This window comes from Dendropsophus ebraccatus, chromosome 1, assembly GCF_027789765.1.
Source record: "Dendropsophus ebraccatus isolate aDenEbr1 chromosome 1, aDenEbr1.pat, whole genome shotgun sequence".
In the NCBI taxonomy this organism is placed as follows: domain Eukaryota; kingdom Metazoa; phylum Chordata; class Amphibia; order Anura; family Hylidae; genus Dendropsophus; species Dendropsophus ebraccatus.
The window spans coordinates 77,442,334-77,463,171 of NC_091454.1; the positions used below are offsets into that span (position 1 = coordinate 77,442,334).

Genomic DNA, 20,838 nt, shown 5'->3' on the forward strand with positions numbered 1-20,838 from the left:
GATGGAATTTTATATTTGTAATAGGTTCTATCATCTTTTTAAAGAATATCCTACTGGGTAGCTGCAGAACGTCAGAATTCCCAGTCCAAACATGTTAAGCTATCTACACACTCAGCTGGCTTTACAATAATGCTTAGGCAGGGGCCCATACATGCTGCAGTAATAATAATAATAATAATAATAATATAATAATAATAATAATAATAATATTTATTTGTATAGCTCCAACAGATTCTGCAGTTTTTTAGTTTTTTTACACAATACAGAGGTTACATTTACACAATATAGAATAACAATTAAGATAAAGATACAAAGGAACATAGAAGCTTACTCACGAGAGCTTACAGATTAGGAGGACTGGAGGTGATACGAGAGGCAACAAGTGCTTTATTTGCCGATGGTCCAGCCTTTGTACTTAGAATTGTGAAGTGATTGGGTGAGCCGTCACACGCCATTGACTATGTACAAGAAGAAAGTACATGGCATTGAAGGAGATGGGGGAGACAAGGATAGGGAATGTTATAAACATGCCTGAGGAGTCTTTAGAGCGTGCTTCAAACTGTGAGTTTTGGAAATGAGTCTGAGATCTTTGGGTAGGGCATTCCAGAGAACTGGTGCAGCACGGAAAGTCTTGGAGGTGGGAGTCAATGTTTTAGATTATGTTCCTGTAAGATCATTAGCATAATGTAGAGCACAGGTAGGATGGTAGGTGGAGAAGAGGGAGGAGATGTATGGAGAGGCAGAATTGTGGAGAGCTTGATGGGTAAGGGTGAGGTTTTTGAACTGAATTCTGGATTTAATGGGCAACCAGTGACATCAGTGTAACGGCTAGAGAGTCTGGCTGGTATGTTCAGGATAGTTTGGAGTGGGGAGAGTTTAGAGAAAGGAAGACTGATTAGTAGGGAGTTACAATAGTCAAGACAAGAATGGATTAGGGTGACAGTAAGAGTCTGAGCTGTGTCAGTGGTCACAAATAGGCGGATTCTGGAGATGTTTTTGAGATATAAGTGACAGGAGCGTGCAAGAGCTTGAATATAGGGAGTAAAAAATAGTTCAGAGTCTAGCATAACCCCCAGGACCCAGGACTGATCCCTGGGGGACCCTAAAAGTAAGGGGTAAAAGAGAAGAAGTAGAACCAGAGAAGGATACACTGAAGGAGTGGTCAAAGAGGTAGGAAGAAAACCAGGTGAGAATAGTCCTTGAGGCCAAGAGAGCAGAGCATGGAGATGAGGAGCTGGAGATCTATGGTGTCAAATGCTGCTGTGAGATTCAGGAAAATCAGCAAGGAGTAGTTTTCTTGCACATTGGCCTTCAGGAGATTGTTTGACATCTTGATGAGACTGGTTCCAGTGGGGTGAAGGGTTTGGAACCCGAACTGTAGAGGGTGAAGAGGAGCGTTATCAGAGTGATAGCAGGTTATGTGAGAATAGACCAGACGTTTCAGGAATTTAGAGATAAAAGGCGGATTAAAGACGTTTTTTTCATTAATGGGGTTATTATAGAATGTGAGTGAGGGTTGAATATTTTAGTAAGGTGAGAAGTGACAGCAGGGGAGAATTACTGGATGAGGTGTGAGGGAATAGGGTCACTATGGCAATTAGTAGCAGGAGAGGTGCTTGGAGCCTAAAAGTGTAAATCCCCCCCCCTTTTCCCATTTTATAAATAAAAATAAATTAATTAACATATTTAATATCGCCACATGCAGAATCGCCCATACTATTTAATTATGGCATTCCTGATCTTGCACGGTAAATGGCGTAAGTGCAGAAAAATACCAAAGTGCAAAATTGCACATTTTTGTTCACATCAATTCCAGAAAAACTGTACTAAAAAGTGATTAAAAGTCGCATATATGCAAGCCAGCTACCGATGGAAAGTATGGAAGAGGGGTAGTCTTACAGTATATGGCAAGTATATCACAAACACTATATATCTTAACTGGAAAAGTTGGCGATTGTTTTATATGCCCAGTCATCTTATACGCCAGAAAATATCTTAACTTTTTAATATAACTTAATTAAAGAAAATGTCACTTTTTTAAACATTAGCAGCAGTATGGGGCACCAGGAACTGCTGAAGCCCTGGTCCCAGCACAGTTACATATAACCACTGGTTTTATCTTCTGTTCTACGGAGCCTCTGCTAATGGCTATTTTTATACATGTTATCATAGACGTAGCAGCTTGGACGAGCAGGAGAACCCATGAAGGGGTCATCCATATTACGTCCATTTTTGCAAAGCTGGTATTAATCTACAGTATATAGGGCATTCTCATGGTCTTACCAAATTTTTCAAAAACACTGCATGTGTTACTTTGATCCATTTTTATAATAGAAAACATCTATCAAAGTTGAGGGACAGGGATTAAAATGCATCTTATCTTTATTGTATCCATTTGTAGTGTGCAAATGTAGTTCACTCTCCTGCTAGGGAGTATTTACTGTACAGATACAGATGCAGTATTGATTAAATACTAATAACATACTGAGGACATTTCATTCATAATATGGCCATATTTCAGATCTGTATCCCCCCCCCCCCCCTGCTATGCACACTCTTCTCTACCGGGACAAATTACAACCTTCCATTACTATATATTTGATTTGTTCTTCTGTCAAAGTTCCTTGCACTATAACAAATATTACTTTTTTAGCGCATATGTGCACATTAACAGAATTTTGTAAATACATTTATGGAAATATTTGTTTGCTAGGTGGAAAACAGTAGGGGTGTTACCTGCAAGAAATAAAACAAACAATGTTTTATTCATATAGGAGAAATGAAAATGTTTTTGGAAACAAGCAAACTGATGAGACAGAGGATGTTCCAGCACCACAAGATTCCTTTAGGAGATACACTACAGCTCTCGTGGAATATCACAAGGTATAACCACCCCTCTCCCTGTATATAAGAATGAAACCACAAATAGTATTTTTTTTTTCCTGGCAGTTTTGGAACAAATAAGGAACATGTTAAGGAAAAATAATTAGGTCTAGATTGTAATTTGGTTGCAATATTTACATTTTTATGCCTAGAATGTTATATTTGTTACAATGTTCACACATAGTATTTTTGTCAGTCTTAATTTACGCTGCGAGTCGCTAGGTGTAAAGGCACCCTTAAGCTTCACTAATAAAATAAATAATAATAAAGTTTGTACAACCAGATGGCTCGTCATTCAAAGTAACATTTATTTGTCTTGCAGCAGCAGTTCTCTGTGGTTACTTGTGTAACATGTTATTTTTATTTTTACTATTTATATTATCTTTTTTATCGTTAGTGAATTAAATCAGCACATTTCTAAATATATACATTTTCTAATGTTTAAGGACCTGGGACCTTCAATGCTGAAACAAGCTAAAAGTCAGACACTTTCTAAAAAAGTGGAAATTGTAACTCAACAGAAAAAGAAGACTCGAAATGCGGAACCTCACAGGTTATTACAAAATTAGTACTTTATTGGAGTCTGGGTCAAGTTTCAAATCACATTTATGATATAAGCTTAAGAGTCACAAAATAGCATATATGTATTTACTTATCCAAAAGGATATTATCAGAAAGAGGGATAAGTAATACTTAAAGTGACACTGTCACCCCCTATTTGAATTTTGACTGCTCTCCACGGGTGTAAAGGGTAAATGTTACAGCTTTCATTACTTATTTTATATGACACCTCATGGTGCTTGTTCTGGTAAAAAGTCTTTTTTATCACCTGTGGATTGGTATATGTGGGCGGGGCCTCACAGCCTTTGTGCCACATCACCCCGCCCCTAGCCCCACTTAGCCCCACCCCTATCTGTGACGTCATCGTTGCATAGGCCCTGCCCCCTCAGCAGCCATTAGAAGGGCCAGCCTAAAGCTCTAGGCCCCACCCCCTAGATTGTCCCACACCAATGACCGCTGAGGGGGCGGGGTCTATGCGGCGATGATGTCACGGATGGGGCAGGGCTAAGTGGCGCTAGGGGCGGAGCGATGTGGCACAAAGGCCGCGAGGCCCCGGCCACATATACCAATCCACAGGTGATAAAAACGACTTTTTACCAGAACAAGCACCATGAGGTGTGATATAAAATAAGTAATGAAAGCTGTAACATTTACCCTTTACACCTGTGGAGAGCAGTCAAAATGCAAATAGGGAGTGACACTTTCACTTTAACTTTTATTGTAATCGCATAAAATAATCCTCAATAACAAAAAGAAAAAACACCAAAGTGCAACCAAACATGGACACTACAAACCCATGTATCTATGTCACAGTCCCAGGGGTAGGTGTACCAATTGGCAAACATAATGAGAAGTGAGTGAGGGGAAAGACAGAACCCACTCCAGTCTCGATTCATGCTTGACTCTGGCTTGTTGGAAGGTGTTTCTTGATTGGAGACCCACTGGCTATCTCACTGATGTTGAGAAACATGTAATTGTCTCTTTGCAGCATTTTTGCATATTTGTCTTCCTAGATTCACTGACATTGAGAAACATGTGATGGTGCCTCTGCTGTGTTTTGATGAATCTCTCTGAGGTCAAGCATCATTCCTTTAATTAGCCTGAAAGATAACTAGAAGAGAGCTTACAAAATCCCTCACCCATTACTTGGGGTATTAAAATATGTCATTTTCCATTTAGTTTCTGAAATAAAAGTGTGTCCCGAGACTTTTGATTCTTTTTGACCTTTTTGTACACAGTTCACACCTTTGCTGAAGCTACTATAATATCACTTCAGAATTGATCATATTAAAGCCAATATTGGTTCTTACATTGTTTTTAGTGCACACATGTACTTGTGTAAAAATCCAGTACATTAATTTATGGAACGTTTTTCCAATTATACACTCATGGGGAAATTATATCTATTTAAAATAATGTTTAAATGATGTGTTGATGCAGTCATTAGGGTAATTACAGTCAATGTAATTGTGTTGTGTTGTCTTCTTGCAACGCAGTCTGAGTGCATCAGTCTAATGAACACAGCAATCTGAAATTAAAGTTTTGCTTATAAAATAAAGATGTTCTACACCAGAAACTGTTGGAAAGCATATAGCAATTTGCATTAAACAATACTTCAGAAAATACTCAGTAATGAGCATACAGCGCTACAGCGTCTGAGCCCAGCAAACATATTTATATATATACAGTAGTGTAATAGTAACTTATAAAATGTAATGAATCTGACAGGGCACCAATAAACTAATAATTTCACTGAAATTGCTTATCTGCATGAATTACAACAATCATACAGTTTTCAAAGCAACATGCAAACAGAAAAGACTGCACGCCCCACATTTTAACTTTACAGGATTAAAGGTAATAGTGAATAAAATACCATTTGTTTACTATAGGAATCTGCCCCTATATGTCTATAAATTACTATTGAACATCTTGCATTTGTAACTTTCATTCTTATTGTGCAAAAGCATACAATTATAGGTAAAGCCCATGGTCTAATCTCTAAAGCACACTATATAATAACATGTACAAGAACGATGCATTTGTAATCACTAAAAGATGTGCACACTGTATATCTAGCCATAAATATTGACCTGGACAATCACAGACAAAATCGAGGGACAATGATATTGCATCATATAAAAGGAAAAAAACAAACATATTCTCTAATACAAAAGTGTAAACAGAGAATAACAGGTAATAATGCAGATTCAAACCAAGATGGATATTGTTACCTCCCTAATACAGGGGCCAATATTAAGTAGCAAGCAAGCGCCAACTTGTCAGATCAGCCCTCACTTGCTCCTCACTCCCCGCTCGATGTCTGTGCTATTGCACGCACAAACATCGAGCAGGGGGCAGTGGGAGGGGCTGCCCCAACAATCTAATGTGGCCTATAGAAGATAGCTGCAGTCTGCTGACGATGCTTTTTGATAGGACATGTTTTAAGACAACAATCAGCCGACATTGTGCATGTTGGCTGATTGTTGCCTTTCAACATGAGCTTATACACCAAACAATTATCGGTCAGAAGTATGGCCAATAATTGCTTGGTTTAATAAAGCCCAGTGGGCAGCCAAAGCGTATTGTTGTCAGGGACAGCTCCCTCAGGGATAGAGTAGTTATTAATGCTCATTTTGGTTTGAAGGCAACTGGTCATAAAGGGGCACTGTTAAGAACACTAAGGGAAAAAAATAAGTGGCAGATGGGCACTAAGGAGACACCTGACCCTGTGCCCATTTGTCATTTATTTCCATTTTGTTCTTTTATTGGCCAGATATCCCCATTTAATTATATTAACCCTTATTCAATAGCTAATCAATTTACTAACAGATAACAGGGTAGGTCTTCTCCATAATGTCCCTGTTCTGTCTGAATTCTGATATAGACGTTTGGGATGTCATCAATGCTTTAGCCTGAATTAGATATCACTGCCCAAATGTCCTTCTTCTCTATGATACTGAGCAACCCTTAACTTGATGTTGTTCCTTATTGATAAAAAAGAGCAATGTCTCTTTGTTCATGTAGTGTTTTGATTGGTCTGACTCTGGACATTTTGATCCCCATTCAGATGGGAGAATAACTTGTCTGAGCGCATTTTTCCCCAGCTAACTGTTCATTCTATCTCACCTGAAGAGACGGGCTCCATAAACCTACGATAAAATCTTTCCTTCTCAGTCAAGCGTTTCTCCTGGCTTGTTCTAGCAATCAATGGGGTTCTGAGCACTCAGACTCCAACTGATCAAAAGTTTTGACATGTCTCTGTGACCTGTAAAGTTCTTTCACATGACAGGGACACTTTAATTCTTTCTATATAGCCTTGTTTTATTTTGTGCTTGTTTTTATGTGAACCTTTGTGAACTTTTTGAAGTTTGGGCTAAATCTTTACATTTTGACAGAAGATAGGCTATCATACATTATATGGCTGTTATGTTGAGATTATTTTTTTTTCTTACAGTAGATTTAATATTGTTTTTTTCCCCGTTTTAGACTTACCAGGGAGGAGGCTGAAAAAAAAGCTTTTACAGCTTTGCTTGTGCTGCTAACACCAATTGTTAGTAGATATATAAAACGGAAGAGATTTTTTCAAGCCAGCAGAGAAGAGATGCCATGGAAAGCTCAAATGAATCTACTTTTGGCACTTACTCACTTCAGCTTATTTAAGAAAAAGCTTAGTCAGCTCTGCAGTGAAGAAGTGGCGAATGAGCATAGCACTAACAGGTAAAGCTAGCACAACACACGAGCAGCTTCACAAATAATGGCTCTCATTAGCATTCCTCCACATTTTGAGATCGAGACAAACTACCAGTGTAAGATCCTCTAGTAATGAAGAGGCATAGTGGCCTCTGTTCTTAGGTTTACCAACTTGAATGTTATGTTGTCTTGTTAGCTCCTTTAATTCTGCAAGAACAAATTGCCATTGTGTGACCTTTTCTATTTCCTTTTGTTGCTGTCTGTTAATGGGCACAAACGCATATTACAGTATCTGTAATTTTGTAGCATTGCAGTTCTTCTATACACAGTGCTGAGACTAAGGGGCCATTAGCTGTGCTCCTTTCACAAATTTGTATGCAGCCACTATGCCATTGTCTGATACTGTTTAGGTTTTGTGACTACCTATGCCAAGTTCATTATGTCCTGCCCCTTGGGTTCCTTCATAAAGTGTTATTTTAATTTTTGGCTTTTCCATCTCTTTATAACCAATGATGATTGGGACCTTCCTGACCAGAGCAAAATGTCACTTTTGGAATTCTGCTTTTCCCATTAGCTATACCAAAGTTTTGTGTCCTCATTTGCAAGACACAAGGGGGGGGGGGGGGTTATCATTTCCTGCATTATCGCAGAAAATTTTTATTACAAACTTTTTGCACATGGTGTCTTTTTTCTTCACTATTGGGCCAGTTCACATGGAGTAAAATCATCAGAACTGTCCAAGGTGGAATCCCACCTGCCTCAGTGTGACACTGTTTCTCTATGGGAGGGCTCGCTCGCCTCCACTCTCCGTGGCTGTCCGCTTAAAGAATTGACATGAATTCTGCCAATTTTAGTCCGTGTGAACTGGCCCTTTATTATGCACAGTTGGACAGTTCGCTCAACACTGCAACTGCCCTGATCTTACCAGAAATCCCAATTCAAATGAATAGAGCTGAATTTTAATTGCAGAAATTTCTGCAGATCTGCGACGTGTGAGCCCCCTGTCAGAATAATAGTGCCTCCATGCATACCATTCTTTTGCAATTAGTAAAGTTACTGAAATGTGCTGTGTAATGCTTTCACTCCTAGGCTCCCAGATCACCAACAATATCATCATTTTACCTTGTCCTAATCCCCCCGACAACTTTATACAATGAATTTTTCTAAATTTTACACGAAAATGTTATTAGTACTTTGGAACAGCAGAGAATTTTCATGTTAAGTCTTACATTGCAAATACATTCTACTTTCCTTCTTGCGCTCCCTTTACCATGCCCTTACCAATGGCTCTTGAGTGGAGAAGTTTACACATTTTTTTAACTAAGTCTTTGTGCATTTCTTGCTGTTTTTAGTCTCTGGCTATACATCATTTAATATACAGTACAAGACACTACATTGACCAGTGAAAATCAACCAGACTGATTGTAATGCAATGTGTGTGTTTTTTTTTTTTTTTTTTAATGTGGTGTTCACTGCAAAAATCAGAATATAAATTCTAAGTTAGGTTTACATTTTTTTTCTGTGTTATTTAATAAGATTTAATTTTAATTAATACTCTAGGGGTAGAGATCAAACTGTTAATGTTCATTTATATGTAAATCTTTTAATCATGTGTATGAAATTAGGAAGACCCTGGCACTCTGACAAACAGGGCTTTTAGCTTAGAATGGAAATGAGGATATAACATTAATGCTGTATATGTCACAGATATAACAAGCATTATTGATACTGTTTGTTCATCACATATTAGCCCATTATTATTACTCCCAAATGTGCCATTCTATTGATATATAAGAAAGATAAATTGTCAATGTAAGCTATAATACATTATGTGGTGGTAATATATCCTGCTCATAATTCATCTCATAACTTGACAACAAAACATATCCTTGATAAATTGCAATAATTTCAATAATATAAGTGTTTTCCTAGCATCCAAAGCCAGCTATGTTATATTACCTCAGATGTCCAAGCCTTATTGTTAGAATTAGTAAGGTTTATGAGAATTAGTGGATTCTATTGTCATATAATTTGTACAATATTGCCACTACTAGCCATATGTTACAGCAAGCTTGGAAACCGAGGTTCAGGTGGTCATAAGATCTGTTTTCTAAATTATTTATATTTATTTAGTAGCATGTAGCACATTATTGGATGTAAAATTCATTGTCTTTCTCATGGAGATAGGACTTAGATATTAATCATTTCATTGTTATCTTTTGTAAGGCTGAATAAAGTCCAACCTGTTTAGCCCATTACCCCATAATGTTGATACAGAGGAAGGCAAAAAAAAACGCAGGAGGCAGAAGCCAGTTTTTCAAATTTTATACCTTCTTTACTATATATATTTGTAAAGAAATGTCAATACCTTTATTTGTTTTTGGTGCTTTCTTTCACCTCCATATTAGTCCAGATAACACTGCTCATGATGTGATAACACTTACTGTTTGGAGGAGTGTCATTAGTTCTTTGGCAGTGCGACCCTGCTCGCTCGCACAATTGCTGGATCGCTTATTCAGCCTATTAGCTTCATTATAGCTAGATGCATCCTTCCATTTACACAGCAAGGCTGGGTTCACACTATGTGAGACACCTGCCGTTCTGTGACCCGGCCTAGTCACAGAATGTCTGGTGTCAGTGAACTTCATTCCGGCCAGTACTGCATTACTGACCAGATGAACTTCATTTGTGCTGAATTGGGCTGCGGGCATATCTGTGTACGCCCGCATCCCGATTTACCATAGCACACAATGGAGAGTGCAGCCAGAGTGGCACTTTCCATTGTGTGCTCTGACTTGTCAGTTTTTTCCTGCAGCTGCTAGGGATCCGGCCAGAGTGAATACTATGGGGGACATTTATTAAGCCCAGTGTTTTTTACGCCGGGCGTAAAAATGTGTCCATAGCTCCGGAGCTCAGGGGATTTATGTAGAGGTGCATTGTCTCTACATAAATCCTGATTTCATGGAGCCTCTCCATGCAAAAGAGCTGGCGTAGGTTTCAGTATCATTTTTCGTTGCGAAAAATGATAAATGCAGTGGACCCAGAGTCCGGGCCCCCCGTCCTGCCCCCTCCACACCCCCTCCCCGCCCCACTGGCGAAGGTGGCGTAAAATGGCCAGATTTGCGAATAAATTAAGTCGCATCTGGCCGTTTTACGCCAACAAATACAACTTTTTTGCTTGATAACTTCCCCCTTTTCGATTAATCATGGCCTTTGTTGCAAATCGGCAATTAGGCCAAGCGATGATTTAAATACCTACAGAAAAGATGTGAACAAGTAGTAAACATTTTCAAATTTTTTGTCTGATTACTGGCCCTTTTCCACGACATTAGGTTCAATATACCCAATGAGTATGCCTGCCAATATTTGTCCTGAGTAAAAGGGACATTAATCTTTAAGTGTTCTCGAAAAACAGTTGAAATAAAACAGACAAAAATAAAGCATGACAGAACAATAAAAAGTACACAAAACTGCATATCCCATTCTGTGATTCAGCTGTGGCCATTTTTCCTCATTGAGATAGACAGGTACAGAGAGTGCCAAAAATCAGAGGAAAGTAATACTTGAAAGTGAGTAAAGGTGAGTAAAGTTTAGAGGGTGTGGTTCAGTTTTGCCCAAAGATACACTTTAATGAAGTGATATTTTGATTTCTGTTAAGATCACAGATGCTCCTTTTCCACTTACATCTAACAAAGCTGTAACTTGAGACTCTCATACTTCTGGCTGTATTCCATTCTTGCATGTAAAATCCATACTTTCAGGGTCTTTTTCTATGAGTGCCACATGTAGTTTTAGAAGTGTACTTTTTTGTCTGCTTCAACCAATAAAAACTGTACTAAAAAGCAGATTTGCACATCAGTTCAACCACTATTATTAGGACATTTATTAGAAAATGGTCTTCTTGTTTTCCCCATTTCTCTTGGGAACTCAGTATGAATCTTCACAAACCGCCGTTAAACCAATTACTTTGGTCAGATTGAAATTTTTCTGGTTGCTATTACGTTTGTTACGAGAGCTCAAGTTATTGATCTACTTTTTATGAGAAATCAAAAAGAGCCAGCAAAAGTTTCACTTGACAAAAGCTTTCTCCCCAAGGTGTTTGCGATAATGTAGATGAGAAATCTGTAAAATAGGGCTGTGTCGATTGTTCACAAAGCTGAAGGGAAAGCAGCATAATTCAAAATATGAATATCTTTTGTTATATGTTATAATATGTGTGAAATAGCTTAACCAGTTGTTGTCCATGTTAGCCTAACGTAAACATCTGTAAATCATTGTTAAAGTTTTCTATATATATGTATGTATGAATAAATATGTATATGTACAAATGACATACATAATTGTAATTAACTCTTATATGATCATGCCATTAAGTAAAAAAAATTACTATTTTAATCCCTTGCTGTATTCTATAAGGCAGACTTAAACTTCATTCACGTGTTCAGTAGTTACAGTATGTCCGCAATAATTTTCTGTTGTGCATCTTCAATCTGTATTTTTTTCGGATCTACATAAAATGGGAATTTTTTTGCAGATTTTTGCCTACATTACAGACATTACTTCCAGATGCTCCCGTAGACTTATAAGGGTGAATCTGTGCAGCAATTATAGTCTGTACTGGGGCTTGTCAGTAATTTTTGCAGTTACGTAAAACACATAATATGGATCCAAAAAACTCCGGACATCGTGAACAGCCTAAAATAAATCAATAGCCTGTAAATTTGCCCTTAATTGCAGATCGGCAATTATGGACAAACTCACAGAACGTGTGAATGTACCTTTTGCCATGTTCATGCATGTAATCCAGGCCATAGTGTGTACAGTGTGTATATGTTGCAGTGAAATGATAGAATCAGGAATTTGATTAAATCCCTAAGTGATTTGATCAAATCCCAGGAAATAATGAAATGACCAAGCCGTTCCATCATTTCCCTGAAGAAAGTCAGGGATTTGATCAAATATCTGACCCCTTTCAGGGAAATTATGGAATGAGTTCTATCAATTCCCTGGCGACATAGAAGTTGCTTACTGTATTGCCTCCTGCTTCCCAAGTCTGTCCGCTCTGCTCCCCGTCCTGCCTCCTGCTTCCCAAGTCTGTCCGCTCTGCTCCCTGTCCGCCTTTGCTGCCTCTCTGCTCCCTGTCCACTCATTTACCCTGCAACATAGAATTTGCTTCCTGCATTGCCTCCTGCTCCCCTAGCCTGTCCACTCTGCTCCCCGAAGGCTTCCGCTGCCATGCCTGCCAGGAGTGCCATCTTAGTCCTACTCCTCGCCATCTGCCCCCTACTGCTGCTGCTGTGCTGTGCCTGCTGGGAGGTGACAGAACGCCGCCTATCAGGGGCCTCCTGCTCCACATTCCACCCCCGTCGCTGTTCCTGTAGAGAGGCTGATGCCTTCTTGGGTCTACTGCTACCTTCCGTCCACCCCCGCCAGCCGTGCCTTTTGAGAGGTCACCGCCATCTTGGGCCTCCTGCTCTCCCCACCGCTGCTGTGCCTGGCCTTGGGTGAGTAACAGACTTAAATAGGTTACTCGTTCCATCAATTCCTTAATCAAATCCCTGACTTTGCTCAGGAAAATGAAGGAATGGCGTGGTCATTTCATCATTTCCCGGGATTTGATCAAATCCCTGGATTCCATCATTTCACTGCAACATATACACTACAGCCATGATTCCTTAGGATGTTATGTAATCGGCTACTGTCATTAAACAATGGCCGTTATCGCAGACCTGCAACATTGGCCATTGTTTAATGAAAAATACACAATGTGAATGAGGCCTTAGTCTTCATTCACACGTTCCACAGTGCACCTGTAATTGCGGACCCACAACTACGGACAGCACTACGGACCCATTCATTTAAATGGCCCCGTTTACACATTCTGTATGTGTTATGGGGCTGTGACCCACATAAAAACTGACGCGTTCTACTACAGTCCCATACTTGAGGCACGGATCGCAGTTCTCTATTGATTATGTCTGTGCATAGCGGACACCCTACAGATGTACTTCTTTCTGTAGGCTGTCTTTAGCTATAGCATGTGTGAATGGGGCCTTAAAAACTGTTTGACAATTCACCTGTGTTTGCTCATAAATAGCATTGGAAAGTATGCATGTATCTCTAAACATGTGTCCCAGGTGGACAGATAAACGTAACTGTACTTTTTTATAACCTGTGCTATTGTGACAATATTCATCAGCGCCCGGTCTATCTAACAGGGCCCTAAGTTTGGTTCCAGACAACGTCCTGAGAAAGTTCTATTTATAGCTATTTGTTACAGCAGAACAGTAACTATAATAAAACATAGTGACCGGGTTTAAAGCTGATGGCTTTGAGCTTGCAGTTGCCACTTTAAACACCTTCTTTTGAAAATGTAAAGGTAAATGTTCATTGGAATATTACATTAGTAGAACACTCTTTTCTTTCTCCACCAAATTGTACCTGCTGCCTTGTTCCAAGTTGCTAGTTAAGTGGAAAAGTGTCTGTTCTTCAAGTTGTTGTGACTGAATTAATTGCTTGGAATTAACATTTGTTTTGGTTCCATACATGTGTTTTTCTGTGTTTGTGCAGCTATAGAGTCCTGGATCCCGAATTATTCACTTTGCATCATGCTGGCACTGTAGTCATGGCAACAGAAACAAATGCTGCAGATGAGCAAATGTCTAGCCTAGGTCACCTTCATCCCTCACTTAAACTAGATCTTCCACCAGATGCCAAACTAACGGGTAAACATTTTATAAATTTATACCACAATGTCCATTATTTTACTGTGTTTTTGCATTTAATTACAAATGTAATTGCATTCTCAAAACGCCTCCATTGAATTGCAAATTGCCTGTGTAATGGCTTCAGCTCTAAGTGACTGTACAGCAAGCACTTTGAAAAAGACATGCCTGTTACTGAGCGCCAGCACTGAAATTGTACATTACAACTATCCACAAATGGCCCACACTTTATAAATAGGGGTTACTAATTCATCACCAGCAATGATAATTATTAATTAATAAGTAATGGCTGTAGTAGGCTTATTGATGTATCTTATGTATTGATAAGAGTCATCATGCAGATTCATATAGTTTTTTACGTCTTTCGGTGCTAGAAAATTCCTGTTGCTGCTTACAGAATACAATACTTAAAGATCTTTTGTGTAACATTTAATGTCATCATGATTTCATCACCAAGTTCGCCGCACAGAAGAACCAATCAGCCGATGAAAGAGTAGCTTCTCATTCATCAGCTGATTGCTGTCCCTTTTACACTGGCCTATTACCGGAACTGAGCATTCCTATGGACACTCATTCAACCAATAATTAGACTGTGTAGAGGTGCCTTAAAGCGACTCTGTACCCACAGTCTGACCCCCCCAAACCGCTTGTAACTTCGGATAGCTGCTTTTAATTCCAATATCTGTCCGTTCGGCAGGGGATGCCATTATTGTCCTAAAAAATAACTTTTAAACTCGCAGCCCTGTGTCAAATTGACGTGGCCTAGAGTGTTTATACCCAAGCCTTGCACTGCCTCTCCGTCCCTCCTTCCCAGCCTCATTACCATTAGGAATGCCCTGGGCAGGATTTTTCCTATTCATAACCTGTCTGAACACTGCACATGTGCTGGATCGTTAAGGGACCTGTGGAGTGTTCACACAAGTGATGAATAGGAAAAATACTGCTCAGGGCATTCCGAATGGTGAAGGGAGTGGGGAGGAGGAACGGAGAGGCAGTGCAAGGCTTGGGCACACACACTCTAGGCCATGCCAATTTGACTCAGGGCTGCAAGTTTAAAAGTTGTTTTTTAGGACAATAACTGCAGCACCTGCCAAACGGACCCAGGACAGATCTTGGATTAAAAGCAGCTATCTGACGGTACAAGAAGTTTGGGGGGTCAGATTGTGAGTACAGAATATATAATATCTAAATAATATCTTCATAGGAAAAAGAATTAAAACAAAATCTGATACAAAAAAAACATAGTATTAAACAGTAAGTATCGTTGTGATATCACTTCCATGTTGTTTTTTGTTGCATATATTCTTTGTAAAGCAAAATAGCAGGAAAAATCTTAGAAAAAGTCTTAAAATCTTCATCAATGATTATTATTTTCTTAAGTTTATTTTGTAGTTTATTTATCCATTTGCCACTTTTTTCTTACTGTGTATTTTTTGTAAACTTGGATTTTGGTTCATCCAGCATTAAGAAGCCTACTCTTACATGTTACTATTTAGATTCTTCTGAGCTGAGTACAAAGCGAAGTGATGTGGATACACCACGTACACAAATGACCAATGACACCGAGGCATTATCTCCTCCTTTGAAAGAACAAGCAAAGCTAAACATGTCCTCAGTCATTCTTTTGGATCACCTTGGAAAGGTTTTTATTCATCTTAAAAGAGCATTGGTAAGACATTTCCTAGTTAAAGTGCCTTTTTTTTATTTTCCCTGAAGTGCACTCATGGCTATTAAACAGTATTTATGTCATAATGTTTATTTATTCCTATATTTTAAACATCAGATCTTTTTTTTGGCACTTACAGACTTGCGCTTCAGTAATATTTTCACTAGATTCATGCATTTAAATTGGCCCATAACAAATGCTTATATCTCAAATTTATCAATTTTAAATATATGCAGCCTTATTATTTGCCAAATAACAATTCCCATAAAGTTTTGCAACTGCTTGTCAGTATATGCCATGCCTGGTACATTCTTACAGACATCTGCTGTTTGTATTAATCATACAGTTGAAAGGATTTATATACATGACCAGCATGTTTAGTGAAAATTTTTTGTTTAAATAAATACACAGGCTTTATCTACTAGTTTGCATAAAATGTCTAAAGTTTATATCACAGCGCTGGAGTGATGGTCTGGAATAAGAGTTATATGTCCAGATTCAAGCTCTATTATTCACTGCCTTTACTTTAGTCAGCAAACAAGCTGTTGACAGGTCTGCTTTAAGGATCTAAATCTGTAAATTCTGAAGGAAGGTAAAGGGTGGCCGTGATCAAAAACTTTAAACCCTTAACCCCTTAGGGACCAAGCCTATTTGAGCCTTAATGACCAGGCTCATTTTTCAAAATCTGACCTGTCTCACTTTATGCGCTTATAGCTCAGTGATGCTTTAACATATACTAGCGATTCTGAGATTGTTTTTTTGTAACATATGGTAATTTATATTAGTGATAAAATTTTGGTCACTATCTTTTGTGTTTTTTGTGAAAAACATAATATCATGAAAAAATTGCACTTTACAAACTTTGAAATTCTCTACTTCTAAGAAAAGAAAGTTGTATCACATAAATTAGTTACTAGGTCACATTACCAATATGTCCTCTTTATTCTGGCATAATTTCGGAAACATATTTTACTTTTCTTGGGTGTTACGGGGCTTAGAAATGTATCAGCAAATTACCAATTTTTCATGAAATTTCCAAAACTATTTTTTTTAGGGACCAGTTCTTTTTTTAAGTGTGTTTAGAAGGCTTGTATACTTGAAACCCCCATAAATGACCCCATTTTGGAAACTAGACACCTTAAAGATTTAATCTAGGGTTATAATGAGCATTTTAACCCTGAAGGGGCTGGAGGAAAGTATTCACAATTAGGCCGGAAAAAAATGGAAAATAGAAATTTTCAAATAATATGTTCGATCAGATTAGGCCGGATAAAAATGAAAAACTAGAATTTTTCCAATAATATGTATGTTTAGTTTGAAATTTCTCAATTTCACAAGGAACAGGAGAGAAAAGGCACCCCAAAATCTGTAACGCAGGTTCTTCCGAGTAAAAAGGTATCCCATATGTGGGCATAAACCACTGTATAGGCACACACCGGGGCTCAGAAGGAAGGGAGCGCCAATTAGCATTTTCAGTGCAGATTTTGCTGTAGAAGTTTCTGAGCGCCAGGTGCGGTTGCAGAGCCCCTGTAGAGTCAGCAGAGTGAAACACCCCCATAAGTCACCCCATTTTGGATGTACATCCCTGCTGCGAGTTTGTCCGCAGCTCGCCCCGTTAACTCCCCGGCCGCCGAAAACTATACGTCGCCTGATCCCGGCTACGGGGCTCCCAACATCTTCACTGCCCGTTCAGCCAATCAGTGCTGCGGTGGGGCAGCGCACTGATTGGCTGAGCGGGACGTGCCTGGAATCAGCGAAGGACCAGGTGATGTATAGTCGGGACCAGGTGATGTATAGTCTCCGGCGGCCAGGGGGTTAACGGGTCGGCCTTTGGACAAACTCGCAGCAGGGATGTACATCCCTGCTGCTACTTTGTCTGCCATTGGGTACACAGGGCCGGGATCCTCAGCGAGTCTCGCTGCGAATACACAGCGAGAAACTCGCTGCCGATACGGCAAGTGTGTTTGTACCCTAAGGAATTAATCACTGTGAATACTAAGGTTATTGTGTTCATCTCCTCTCGCTGTGGATTAAAGAGCTATAAAGAGCTGATGGCAGCAGAATAGAGCTCATTAGTGATTGCCGTAAAAATTCATATCGGCGGTCACTAATATAATACATGTATTCTCTGGGTCACTACGGTTACGGCGATACCACATTTGTGTAGGTTTTTTTTTAACTATTACCACTTTGGCGCAATAGAAACTATCTTCCTAGCAAAAACCCACAAAAACTGTAGCCACATTGCAAGATCCATAGCGTTCTTATCTTTTGCAGGACAGAGCTGGTTTTGGGCTTATTTTATGCAGGAAGATCTGTATTTTTTATTGATACCAAGTTTTATATGTATATGACTTTTTGATCTCTTTCATGATGTATTTTCTAAAGCAGATTGATAAAATACAGCTATTCTGGTACTGTTTTTTTATTTATTTTTTTACAGTGTGTGTCGTGCGATATAATTATTGATATCGTTTAATAGATTGGGTCGCTACGTACGTAGCAATACCAAATATGTATAGGATTTGTGTTTTTGATCACTTTTATGTAATGTTTTATAGTGTATGGGGAATGTAATGCATTTTTATTATGGGGGAGGGGGGGCTGGGGGGATTGTGTTTGGTGCACTTTTTTTTTACTTTTTTACACTAGTGTACATTACTGTACACTAGTGTAACACTTAGATCACAGTAGCAGGATGGCTTATCCATGGTAAGCCCGGAAACCTTCATTAGGCCCCTGGAGTTACCATGGAGACGTCGGGGGGACCGGAAGGCGCCGCGGGACCTGCGATCATGTAAGTGGACCTGTGGTGCCGTGTGGTACACACCGGAACCCGTTAGATGCCGCTTTCATGCTTTGACAGCGGCATTTAACGGGTGAAACTGCCCGAAGCGGAGAATCCTCCGCTCCAGAAAATTACAGGAGGGTGTCAGCGGTCACACTGACCGCTGATCCCCCGTCCTGCAGCCGTTGCCGGGCGGTAATTTATTTTGATGCGCCCGCCGTTAAAAGGCGTACGCATCGGAATAAAACCCATTAGTGGCCGCCGTAAAAAGGGGTTAACCCCTTAGTGACCGCCATGCTGCCTTTTCACGGCGGCCACTAATGGGCTTTATTCCGATGCGTACACCTTTTAATGGCGGGCGCATCGGAATAAATTACCGCCCGGCGGCGGCTTCAGGACGGGTGATCAGCGGTCAGTGTGACCGCTGACACCCTCCTGTAACTGCCCGGAGCGGAGGATTCTCCGCTCCGGGCAGTTTAACCCGTTAAATGCCGCTGTCAAACCATGACAGCGGCATTTAACGGGTCCCGGTGGATCCCGGACGGCGCCGCAGGTCCACTTACATGATCACGATGTCCCGCGGCGCCGTCCGGGGTCCCGATGTCTCCATGGTGATCCCGGGGTCCTAATGAAGGTCCCCGGGGTCACCATGGAGATGCCTGATGCTGACAGGGGTGGCTGTGGCTATTGCCTGTTAGCATGAGGCATGATACAATACATTCCAGTACATCAGGTACTGCAATGTATTGCATCAATTATCTAAGTATTTTACACTAGTGTACAGTAATGTACACTAGTGTAAAAGTAAAAAAAAGTGAAAAAAGTGTGCACAAAACACAACACAGCCCCTCCCAGCCCCCCCCAATAATAAAGATGCATTACATTCCCCATACACTATAAAACATTACATAAAAGTGATCAAAAACACAAATCCTATACATATTTGGTATCGTTACGTCCGTAACGACCCAATCTATAAAACTATATCAATAATTATATCGCACAACACACGCTGTAAATTTTTTTTTTAAAAAACAGTACCAGAATAGCTGTATTTTATCAATCCACTTTAGAAAATACGTCATAAAAGAGATCAAAAAGTCATATACATATAAAACTTGGTATCAATAGAAACTACAGATCTTCCCGCAAAAAATAAGCCCAAAACCAGCTCTGTCACGCAAAAGATGAAAACGCTATGGATCTTGCAATGCGGCGACAGTTTTTGTGGGTTTTTGCTAGGAAGATAGTTTCTATTGTGCCAAAGTGATAATAGTTAAAAAAACCTACACAAATGTGGTATCGCCATAACCGTAGCCACCCAGAGAATACATGTATTATGTTATTAGTGACCGCCGATACGGATTTTTACGGCGATCACTAATGGGCTCTATTCTGCTTCCATCAGCTCTTTATGGCGATGGTGCAGAATAGTGCAGCGGCGCCGGTAATGCCCGCAGCCCCCTCCTCTCAGCTATCAGAGGGCGCTGAGGGGTTGGGGAAGAGTGTGGGGTCAGTCCCGGCAAGTCCCCTCACCGGCGATCGCCTTTATTACCAGTATAACGGTGGCCATCGGTAACAGACATTGCCAGTGCAGCTGAACGCTTTCATCTCTTCTCACCGTGAATCCACAGCGAGAGGAGATGAAAACATGTCCCCCCCCTGTCCCCAGAATTAACCCTAGTGACCTGGCCACTGACCCTCCCCTCCCTGGGCGGCCATCTGATCCAAGATGGCCGCCGCCATCACTGTGAACAGACTCTGTTCACAGTGATGGATTCCTAAAAATGATCAAAGCTTCATTCACTCCACCTTCGGAGGTGGCGGAGAGCATGGGGCAATGATCGGTGACCACCCGTTGTGGTCCCAGTACAAGTGATCAGCGGTATATACTATATACCACTGATCGCTTGTTCCAAATGGTGCCGACACTTTTTTACGCCTGTCACCAAAGTCAAGTGCCCTGGATTACCCGTAACCACCCTGGATTACTTGTAACCACCCCAGATTACCTGTAACCACCCCAGATTACCCGTAACCACCCCAGATTGCCTGTAACCACCCCAGATTGCCTGTAACCACCCCAGATTGCCTGTAACCACCCTAGATTGCCTGTAATCTCCCCCAGATTGTCCGTATCCACCCCAGATTGCCCGTATCCACCCCAGACAGCCCATAACCATCCCAGACAGCCCATAACCACCCCAGACAGCCCATAACCATCCCAGACATCCCATAACCACCCCAGACTGCCCATAACCACCCCACATTGCCCGTCACTACCCCAGATTGCCTGTCACTACCCCAGATTGCCCGTAATCTCCCCAGATCGCCTGTAATCTCCCCAGATTGCCCGTATCCCCCCTGATAGCTTATAACCATTCCAGACAGCCCGTAACCACGCTAGATTGCCACAGACTGCCTGTAACTACCCCAAATTGCCTGTAACCACCACAGATTGCTTGCAACCACCCCAGATTGCTCGCAACCACCCCAGATTGCTTGCAACCACCCCAGATTGC

At 40.4% G+C, this 20,838-nt stretch overlaps 1 protein-coding gene across 3 annotated transcripts in view; it reads left to right on the forward strand.

Moving 5' to 3' along the window:
* The window catches only part of CFAP54 (cilia and flagella associated protein 54), a 258,255-nt gene that overhangs the window by 104,519 nt on the left and 132,898 nt on the right, over positions 1–20,838 (forward strand). For all 3 annotated transcript variants that reach the window (XM_069973813.1, XM_069973829.1, XM_069973821.1), the window contains exons 32-36: positions 2,775–2,883; positions 3,330–3,436; positions 6,934–7,164; positions 13,708–13,862; positions 15,359–15,531. In XM_069973813.1, the coding sequence (XP_069829914.1) occupies positions 2,775–2,883; positions 3,330–3,436; positions 6,934–7,164; positions 13,708–13,862; positions 15,359–15,531 (775 nt within the window). The remainder of the gene's footprint in view (positions 1–2,774; positions 2,884–3,329; positions 3,437–6,933; positions 7,165–13,707; positions 13,863–15,358; positions 15,532–20,838) is intronic.